Source organism: Sinocyclocheilus anshuiensis, unplaced genomic scaffold (assembly GCF_001515605.1).
Source record: "Sinocyclocheilus anshuiensis isolate Anshui unplaced genomic scaffold, SAMN03320099.WGS_v1.1 scaffold364, whole genome shotgun sequence".
NCBI lineage: Eukaryota > Metazoa > Chordata > Actinopteri > Cypriniformes > Cyprinidae > Sinocyclocheilus > Sinocyclocheilus anshuiensis.
Window position 1 is genome coordinate 812,988 of NW_015555735.1, and position 10,352 is coordinate 823,339.

A 10,352-nucleotide genomic window follows, 5' to 3' on the forward strand; every position below is an offset into this window, starting at 1 on the left:
ATTGTGCTCTAGTTTATTTATTTGTTAACGAACACAATAAAATACCACTTTATGAATCACTGTCTTATAATTTTGGACAATTTTTTATGTTTGATTAAATTACCTTTTTTAGGCACAGAATCCACAGGTAACTCGAATTCTGCAATGACAACAAAAACAGATATTTTGAATTGCTCAATATATAGCCTTGATTAATCCACTTCATCATCATCACAACTACAATATTGAAGAGGATCAGTAGAAAAATGATTAGGTGGATTAGGTGTGATGCATTTTTAAAACCCCCGAGGTTTTTTTTTTTTTTTTTCAGATATTACCCGTTCAATCCCATTACTAATTTCCTTTGCAATTTCCTCATTATTAAATGAGCATTCCGCCACTGCAGTTTAGATTAATATGACCGCTTCTGACTACTGATTTGCGTCAAAACCAACACTGGAATGTTTTCAGTGTGGAGTGTGCAGAACAGAAGAATGCTTCAGCTACTCCCACTTCCTGGAGATCCAATCCGAAACGCCCATCTGTTTCAAGGCGCCCCTGCGAGTCCGTCCAACGCAAAACAATACGCAGAAAAACATAAAAACCGTAAATTATCGACTAGTTTCGCGTCTTCTCTTCTTACATTTTACTCCTGAGCGAATTGGTCGTGTATTTTTTAAAAATACTATTTTGGATATTGCCCAGCTACGGGGTTGTTTATCTGTAGTAAGGGGAACTTGAAACCGTCATTGCCCCATGTCCTCGGTTGTTTTTCTTCTTTCGCCTGGATTCTCCATGTTGTTGGAGAAAAAGTGAGGGCTTTACCAAGACTAGAGGGGGCTATGGATAAATATACAAGCGATAAAGTAAACCGAGACGCGAAGCCTAGAAAATAGCAGATAAGAGAAAACAAAACAAAGTGCCATGCCCCTCCCATGTGGAAGAGAATAGAAGGCGGGAATAAATAAATATCAAAATATTTTGTCGCCGTAGGTTTGAGATATTTTTGCGCGAACGGAAATTATTCATTTCAAGCCTCGCTAGCTTTTAATGCCACTAAATGCGGACCGACTGTTTGTCGCTGGAAAAGGTTGGTTGGACTTTGAGGGCTGTGCGTTTGTTAGATGGAAAGTTCTGTCATCACTCAAGTGCAGAGAGAGGATTCTCGGTTGTCTTCGAAAACAGGTAGGCAACGCACTGTCACATGCTAAACGGTTATGTTTTAGCGCTGTCAGCTCTTTCTGGTTACATATTCTCTGTCTGGCGTTATCGCGTCGCGCTGTTCGGTGCGCGATTCGAGCGTGTTCGACGCTCGCGCTATGACAGTTATTTGTCATATCGAGCTGATTGACATGTCACAGTCGCGAGCGGAATTCGTTACGTTAAGTTCAAACCGTTGGAACTTAACGAATTCCGCTCCGTACGGCGAAATGTAAATCTGCTCAGTTTTGTATATGGCTTAATAAAGAGAAATACATGTCTAACTTATTTTACCATGTAACGTTACATGCTTTGCTGTTGCAGTAAGGCATTTCTGAATGTTTACGTAATATGTTTTTTTTAAGAATTTCAGACGACGTGTAACGTTAACTAGAAAACGTTGACATGTTTTTCTCTCTTTAATGTTTTTTTTTTCCCCTTTTTATCTGGGCTCCTTAGTGTATATTAAGAAAGTATGTGTTTTATTTATGTATTATTTATTTTTCGTTTACGCAATAGATGTGATTCTGATGTTTGGACATTGTTTTAAACATATAACGTTAACCAATCCAGCCAAGTTAATTCGTGTTGCATGTTGTTTCCTCTTTTGTCGACGTCGTTTCATCGTTTGGTTAATGGATAAGTTAAATTGAGTGACATGTTGTTTTAACCTTATGCAGATCGTGTTGCATAAACATTTTCTGGTTACGTTAATCGACTTACCTACACTAGCACATCTCACACTTCTACCGAAGTAAAACTACACCAAATATCGAGTTGAAATGTCGAAAAACATCGGCCTAATGGAGAGCGCAAGGTGCCGCGCTGGAATGCGCAACACACCCCTCAGCACACGCCCTCCATCTGCCGCGCGACGCTGCGATTACACGCGTAAACCTTAACGGTTAACGAAGGCCTTATCTAGACGTTTAACGAGTAAAGGCCACGGTGTTATGCGGAAAATTACATAGTAACCATTTTGTAACCCCTTACTTACTACCTGGCGGGCGAGTCTATCTGCTCACTGTTTTGACGCGCAGTTCGTGCCATTGTTTATCGTGAGCCTTGTAAATAGCGCAGAGCTGTGCGCTTATTATAGATCTAACGCAAAAACAATATAAACACCGGTCGTTCTAGTATGACTGTACTTCACTGATGTCAATTAGGGTATTATTTCAGATGTTTACGATCTCTGGATTAGTGAATTACGAGCAGCCATAATGTTGGGAAAATAGCCAAGCCAAGTCTGCAGAATTTCCTTGAAGACCCCTTGAACTCAGTTTGTACACGCTGGCATAAAGTGTGCAGTGTGACTTTTTTGTTTGTGGCTATAACAGCAAAGACTCTCAGAAATGATGGTGTTTGGGATGTGAATATATGTATGTAAGACAATAATATGAAAAGGTTAAATCAATTTACCAGTATAGTTTAAAACATATGTGCCATTTAGCGTCTAAGACATAAACTTTGTATTTATGATGGTTTGAAAATCATTTTATACCATTTTATGCAAATATTCAGACTCCGTAACTCTGAAACTATCAAGTGGTGTAACCCAACCCAGTAAAAAGCACTAAAATAGTTTATTTTCACGTAGCATGTGAGTGCACTCAATTCAAAAACATTTTCAAATATATTTTTCAAGGTAAAAATATAATGAATTTTTGAGTCATAAATATAAAAAATGCTTTAAAAGGTCAAAAATATATAAATATAAAAATACATATATAATGTCTTTTTTTTTTAACAAACTAAATGGCTATAATTCACACTTGTCAGGGTCTAAAAGGGTCCTCTGTTTCGTGACATGGCAACAAAATGGCTTCCTGCTTGTTGTTATGCCACATTGACTTTGATTTGTCTGTCAGCAGTTTTTCAAATATTATTAATATTATTTTAAGAAACAATAACAAATATTTATATGTAATTACTTTTACCACCAATTATTTTTTCAAGAATTTAATCCTTTTAATTAAATTTTCTTTTTTACATTCTCCAGACAGCTACACTATGTAGACATTTTTTATCTTAACCTTCACAATAAAATATCTAATTCATTTTAATTTAGCATCTGAAAATATTATAGAAGCCATATTCAAGTCATTTCTGTATGAACTGCATTTCTTAAAGTGTTTTTGAATCATTTTAATAGATCTGTACAAGTCACGTCATTGACCCCTACACCAGATACCAAATGCTAAGAATGTTTGCAATGTTTATGTAAAGGTTTGTATATCCTTGCTATAGAACCTTGTGGAATTAGATTAAATGAGTTTGTTGAATATATTGGTATTCAAATCAAGCAAGGATTCAATCTTAGAAATGTATAATGTAGACAGTTATGTCTCATTTTGTCATTAGCTGAATATCCATCGGTATGCAGCTGTGGTTTGGTTTAGTTTAATGTACATCATAACATCAAAATGCAATTCATAAAGAAAGGCAATAAAAGCAATGCTTAGTTTAAATATAAATGTTATCCAGTATGGATGTTTTTCAACAACTGATACTGAGGCTGATATGTAGGGTGACAGACTGCCGATATAAAGCCAATACAGTACATAACGCAAATTAATGATAGCAAATGAGAAAATTGCAGTTATATATTAAATATTTGAAAACACTAAATATGCACTCAGGTAGCAGATAATCTGAAAATCATCAAATAAAAAAAATACCAGGCATGTTGATCACTATTAAGTCACTATACATGTGCTTCAAGAGCTCAGTGAATTTTCATTCTAAGGATTTTTTTTTTTTATTAGATACACAATTTTGATGTATTTTAATGCATTAGAATTGTGTTTATATTAGTGCTCAGACAGCAATCTGAATGCCTGAAAAATAGCTTCCCATATGTATTGATAATACGATATGTGTAAAACTGGTTTGAGCAAATCTAAGACATTGAAAACATTGCTGCTGTTATACCAGTGTTTTCTGATCTTCACCTATTAGATACATGCAAAACAACTGAGAAAAAAAAAATTCTGTGTTACTTTGTCCACTGGTCTAATTACAAATATCAAGACCTTGTTGTTTTCTTAACAGATTCCTTAGACTCCAGTTACACACGATCCCTTGAAACTCAAATCCGTGCTTGCCATTTAATTCACCTTGGAGATCTTTATTATCTAGGAAAATAGATGACAATTCACTGAGGATGAAATTAGAAGTTTCTTTTATTCAGCAGTTAAACTGTTTTTTGGTAAACGGATTAAAAAGCACACACACAATCTCATTAGATTAGGTCTGAGCAGAAGTGTAATAGCTAGAAACCCTGACCACTTAAAAGCTTCTAGCAGAACCTTTGACGGTCCTTAACAAAACACCCTTTCCAGTCCGCTCTAAATGCTCGGCAGTATCGCTCCATCCTCATGTGAAAAATGTTTTCAAGAAGGTGCATTTGAATTCATGGATACATTTTCCTTGTACTCCATTTCCTGAGTCGTGTTGTTAAGCAGGGCATTATCAGCGAGTGTACAGATGGACAAATACAGCACAGAGTAAATGATGACGAAGGAGGCCATTTTCTCGCATCCTCCCTCTGCTGTACATGCTGCTCGTATGTTACATAAGATGATTCCTATGGCTACATAAGCTCCCATAGGGAACGAGAGGGGGAAAAGGTGCCTGGGATCAGCCCCTGCTCATCATCACGGTCAATTCCTTTAGCTGAGAAAAAAACAATTCATTAGTAGTGCTGAAGTTACATTACCATAGCAATAAAAAAACTGATTCTAATCATTGCATGGTGCACTTTCATGTTGCGACAGCTTTTGTGTCTATTTTTTTTCTTCTTGGGAATCTCAACAGGCATGTCTGAACAAAATCATGTTTCACTTACATGCAGATATTTGCAAGCATAAGTATGCAGAAGCCCCCTAAATATGCAAGGAGTCCCTCGGTAATGCACAACAAAGCCCGCTACAGATGTTGTGTTACAAAACATCTTATTTCTGTGGCTACAAGACTTCTAGGTCTTGTTTCTGCCATGACTCTCCTGTGATGAAATGGCAGGAGCCGTGTGTGAGTGCGTTAGAGTGTGTGTATGTTTTGCTCCAAAGGTACAGCTGAAATGTGTGGGCTTTCCCGCCCTCTGAGATTATATAACATATACCAGCCGTGGCCAGCAGTCTCATTTAAAACAGATTTTCTGTGCCATCTCTGGAGAGGGGCGGCTGAGCATTTGGTCATTTTGATGTTGATAGGCGCCGTATTTACTGACGAAAACATACATTTCATTCCAGTGCTCTGAATTATTTAAGAGCACTGTCAAGGCTCAGTGGTGCATTTGATGCAAATGTATCTAGCTGACTGTTGCTGAAGTTTCTGTTTTTCATCTATTGGAGACTAAAGTGGTTCATTGAAAATATTTATTAACATTTACTAATGCGCTCTGGGTGGGGTTTGGCAGTAGCACTTAGTGGGATTGTTTATAAACCACGCAACATGAGCCTTTTTATGCTATGTTTATGCAATGCAATTATCAGCGGGACTAATATATGCAAATTATGCATTTGAAAAAATTGCTTTATTGTGTTCAAACAGATCAGGTGAATAAAAGCTCGCCTCAGAAACCTGGGAGTAGGAATATCTTCAAAAAGCTCATCTGTTGCCTTCGAGCTCAAGATGCCCAACTGCCAACATCACCTACCCATGATGCCTTGCTAGCGCCTGAGGACAATGGGACCATTGCCAAAGTATTATAGTAACCATTAATCAACTCTGTCACTTTTTGTTCTAGTTTATTTTGTGTCATTGAAACATGAAACAAATAAAGAAAGAAACATTTTAAGGATTAACTAGAAATAACTGCCAATCGTTAAATTGTCATTTCGCAAAAAAAAGTAAATCAACAACTGTACATTGTCAAATTGTTTTATTATATATATTATTTAATATTATTTGAAGTGTGTGTGTGTTTGTGTGTGTGTGTGTGGCTAGAGAAATACTAAATATTTCATATAAAATTATTATAATTATGTATTGTAATCTGGATGTGTAAAATTAAATGTACTGTTCAGACAATGAAGGGGCAATGCAATGTATTTTTTTTTTCTCTGGGTTTTTTTTTTTTTAATTTTTTTTTTTGGTCGTTTGACTGAGTTAAAAGTCCGCATGATTAGGAAATAAAAAATATTGATCTGTTATGTCTTATCTGTAGATACCAGGAGAGTGTCTACTGCCAGCAGTGACCTCTCAGGACCAGGGAAAGATCTGTGTGATCATAGATCTGGATGAAACACTGGTGCATAGCTCCTTTAAGGTACACCCAGGTTATTAACACTGATTGATATTGTAAATTTGTAATTTTAAGGAGCTTCATACTGTGTAACTAAGAATAGGTGCATATGAAATATTAGCTGTACTGTAATTATTGCATGTAAGCAACAATTATTGGCATGCAAACAACTGTGTTAATAACAGTTTATCACTCCACTGGTGTTTTTAACCGTATCCACATTGTTTTTGTAGCCAATAAGCAATGCAGATTTCATTGTGCCTGTGGACATTGAGGGGACCACACACCAGGTGAGATCTGATAAATGTTTGTGTATGTGAGAAACAGCAGTAATCCCCTGCCAGTGCGCACTGACTTGAATTGTGCTGGAGGAGAGTGGAGATGTTAATGTAGTATATTTAAAAGTGAATGATGAGCGCCATCTGCTGGACTGATGTAAGAGCAACTTTTCAGATTGTGACATCAGCGCACAATCACAAGATTGCCCATTAATTCATTTATTTAACTGCATTTGGCCTCTGCCTGGTTCAAGTAATCCAGGATAGGTTAGTTCCCACTAGTACGGCCTATTCTTGATTACTTGTTTCAGGAGGAGGCTACGAGCGACAGCACTAAATGGATCTACAGAACATTTTGTGATTAATTTTATTTACAGAATGTTGCAACTCTAAAGCCTCTACATTTGAATGGTGAATTAAAATCATTAGTCACATGAACAACAACGAACCCATCTGTGTTTTAGGTGTATGTGTTGAAGAGGCCATACGTGGATGAGTTTCTCCAGAGGATGGGAGAACTGTTTGAATGTGTTCTGTTCACTGCCAGCCTTGCTAAGGTATTCATTATTAGGAGCTTCGGGAAATAGAAATTCCTCACTAGTGCTGGTCAGTTATGCTCCTGTAGTGTTAGATTTATTTTCTTCTCCAGTAACAAAGTGTCTTTAACCCATCCCTCCTTGTCCTCATTCATGGCTGTTAGTATGCAGACCCTGTGACTGACCTGCTGGATCAGTGTGGCGTGTTCCGCACACGCCTCTTCCGTGAATCTTGCGTCTTCTATCAAGGCTGCTATGTTAAAGACCTGAGTCGCCTCGGCCGTGAGCTCCACAAAACCCTGATCCTGGACAACTCCCCTGCCTCCTACATCTTCCACCCCGAGAATGCTGTGGGTTTCACTGTCCTGCCGCTATTTAGCGTTTTTGTTAAAGCCTGCCTTCTAGATTCTCCCTCTTGCTATTTAAAGGGTTAGTTCACCCAGAAATGAAAATTCTGTTATTAGTTAGTGCCATGTTATTCCAAACCTGTAAGACCTCTGTTCATCTTTGGAACACAAATTAAGATATGTTTGATGAAATCCGAGTGCTTTCTGACCCTGCACAGGCACATTCAAGACCCAGAAAGGTAGTAAGGACATTGTTAAAATAGCCCATGTGACATCAGTGGTTCAACATTCATTTTATGAAGCTACGAGAATACTTTTTGTGTGCAAAGAAAACGAAACAAAAAAAACCCAGACTTCATTCAACAATTCTTCTCTTCCGTGTCGGTCTCTGCTGCGCGTTCATGACCGTACCACGACACATGCGTGTGATGCTGCTTGATGCAGGAGCTGGCGTTCTGATGTAGAACCCGGATGCGTTGGGGTACTGTCGTGAATGTGCGTCAAAACTGATACGGAAGAGAAGAAATTGTTGAATAAATGTGTTAGTTTTGTTTTCTTTGCGCACAAAAAGTATTCTCGTAGCTTCATAAAATTAAGGTTGAACCACTGATGTCACATGGGCTATTTTAACGATGTCCTTACTACCTTTCTGGGTCTTGAATGTGTCAGTTGCATTGCTGTCTATGCAGGGTTAGAGGGCTCTTGCATTTCTTCCAAAACATCTTAAATTGTGTTTCGAAGATGAACAAAGGTCTTATGGGTTTGGAACGACATGAAGGTGAGTAATTAATGACAGAATTTTTATTTTTGGGTGAACTATCCCTTTAACAACTGTTTATTTTTGCTGTATTTTACATATATACAGTGGGGTCCAAAAGTCTCATACACAGTATATGTAATGTATATATACCGCCATTCAAAGGTTTGATAACTGAATTTTTATTTTATTTTTAAGAAATTAATACTTTTTAGTCCACAAGGATGCATTAAACCAATAAAAAAAATGACAGTAAAGACAATGTTAAAAAATATTTCTGTTTCAAATAAATGCTGTTCTTTAAACTTACTCTTTTGTAATGGCTACTGTAAATTTGGCTTTGCCATTACAGGATGTGATGGCAAAAATGTGAAAATAAATTTAAATAGAAAAGTTATTTGTAATTGTAATAATAGTTGACATTATTGAACATAAATAGCAGCACTGAGCATAAACATCTTTTAAAAAATAAAAAGTTAAATAAATAAATGATTCCAAATTTTTGAATGCTAATGTATTATATGTTAAATAGAAACAAATATATATTACATTCTATATATATATATATATATATTTGATCAAATATGTGTATATTAACAAATGTTTAAAAGCAGAACATTTGAAATTATATTGACAAATTTTACAATGTCTTTGATTAAAATTATATTTTGAATATTTTCATTGCAGACTATCGGACCCTACAGTATATGTAAAATGATTGATGTACCACCATCCAAAATGATCTTCATGGTTTTAAAATACATAAACCCAGTAGATTTAAATTATCCCAAAATGACTATAAATTAGATAAATAAATTACTATAATAACCTCTGTGCCTTTAACAGGTTCCTGTACTGTCCTGGTTTGATGACTTGGAGGACACGGAGCTGCTTCACCTCATCCCAGTATTTGAAGAGTTAAGTCAGGCTGATGATGTCTACAGCAGACTCGAACAACTCAGGGGTCCATAATCCCTACACCACCAGACCTGGGTAAACCTCCACGTTGTGTAGCACTGACTGCCAGTCACACGCGAGCGGCTCATATGACAAGAGACTCCGTCTTCTGACCTGAAAACAAACACGAAAGCTCAGAATCCTGCTCAGCACAAAGTATATGCAGTTCTGCTACAAGGTTTGAGGACCTTAAACAGTTAGAACAGAAGCCAGCTTTGTCTCAGCCATCGAGCTTGAATTTTGCAATAACAATTTACAGATTTTATATTCCTTTTTTACTTTTCTATTTTTTGTTATTAACCTTTTTTTTTCATTTAAAATTACATTATTTGGGAGATTAAAACTGTTCAGAGGGCAGGTCATCCTTAATCTGCAATTATGTTATACAGCTCAGCAAATAACAAAGCACAATAAACTTTCAGGCCAGTCTTTCTATGCAAAGTCCTACCTGAACTCAACCTCACACTTTTTAATCTTCAACATTCATATTCATACTTTAAAGAAAAACTAGTGTTTCTAATGTATTCCAGATTCAGGCGTAAAATGCCACAGGAATACATACAGTCTTATCCAACAGGCTATGCATACTTTTTCCATAAATGCAAATGTGACACCAAGCACTCATTCATCCTTGTTTCTGATCAGTCTTATTACTTTACACAAGGCCTTGTTTAAACTGCAGTTTTTTTACCGTTGCTGAGGTGCGTTAACATGGCATTACTTACAAAATACCTGTTTTATGTGAATTACAACTACATGCTTATCTTGACACTTCCTGTATTCAATCTTAAAGTGGCCTTATGTCTGCTTCAAGTGTACATTATGGGGTTTTATGATACGTGAGGAGCAGAATTAACACCACAGAATGAACCAAAGAGATTTATCTTCAGTAATTGTCTTTCTCTTTGCTGTATTTATGCAGACAATTACTTGTACTGTCATGTATGTGTATATTTGGTTGAACCTGAATTGAACTTGAATTGTCCGTCTTTGTATGATACTGTCTGTCGATGCAGACCACACGCGCCACCTCTGTACTCCATCTTATATTAT

The 10,352-nt window shown here is 36.6% G+C and overlaps 1 protein-coding gene across 2 annotated transcripts; it reads left to right on the plus strand.

Moving 5' to 3' along the window:
• Positions 1-641: 641 nt before the first annotated feature.
• On the plus strand, positions 642-10,352 carry LOC107673073 (carboxy-terminal domain RNA polymerase II polypeptide A small phosphatase 2-like). Of its 2 annotated transcripts, XM_016466516.1 has the most exons (7): positions 645-1,164; positions 5,731-5,882; positions 6,347-6,448; positions 6,658-6,714; positions 7,167-7,259; positions 7,403-7,588; positions 9,189-10,352. In XM_016466516.1, exons 1-7 carry the CDS (start codon positions 1,104-1,106, stop codon positions 9,312-9,314), a joined length of 777 nt encoding a protein of 258 aa, XP_016322002.1. In that variant the 5' UTR covers positions 645-1,103; the 3' UTR covers positions 9,315-10,352. The 2 variants fall into 2 exon arrangements, with proteins under 2 accessions (XP_016322003.1, XP_016322002.1); XM_016466517.1 differs by lacking the exon at positions 7,167-7,259 and having other exon boundaries at positions 642-1,164.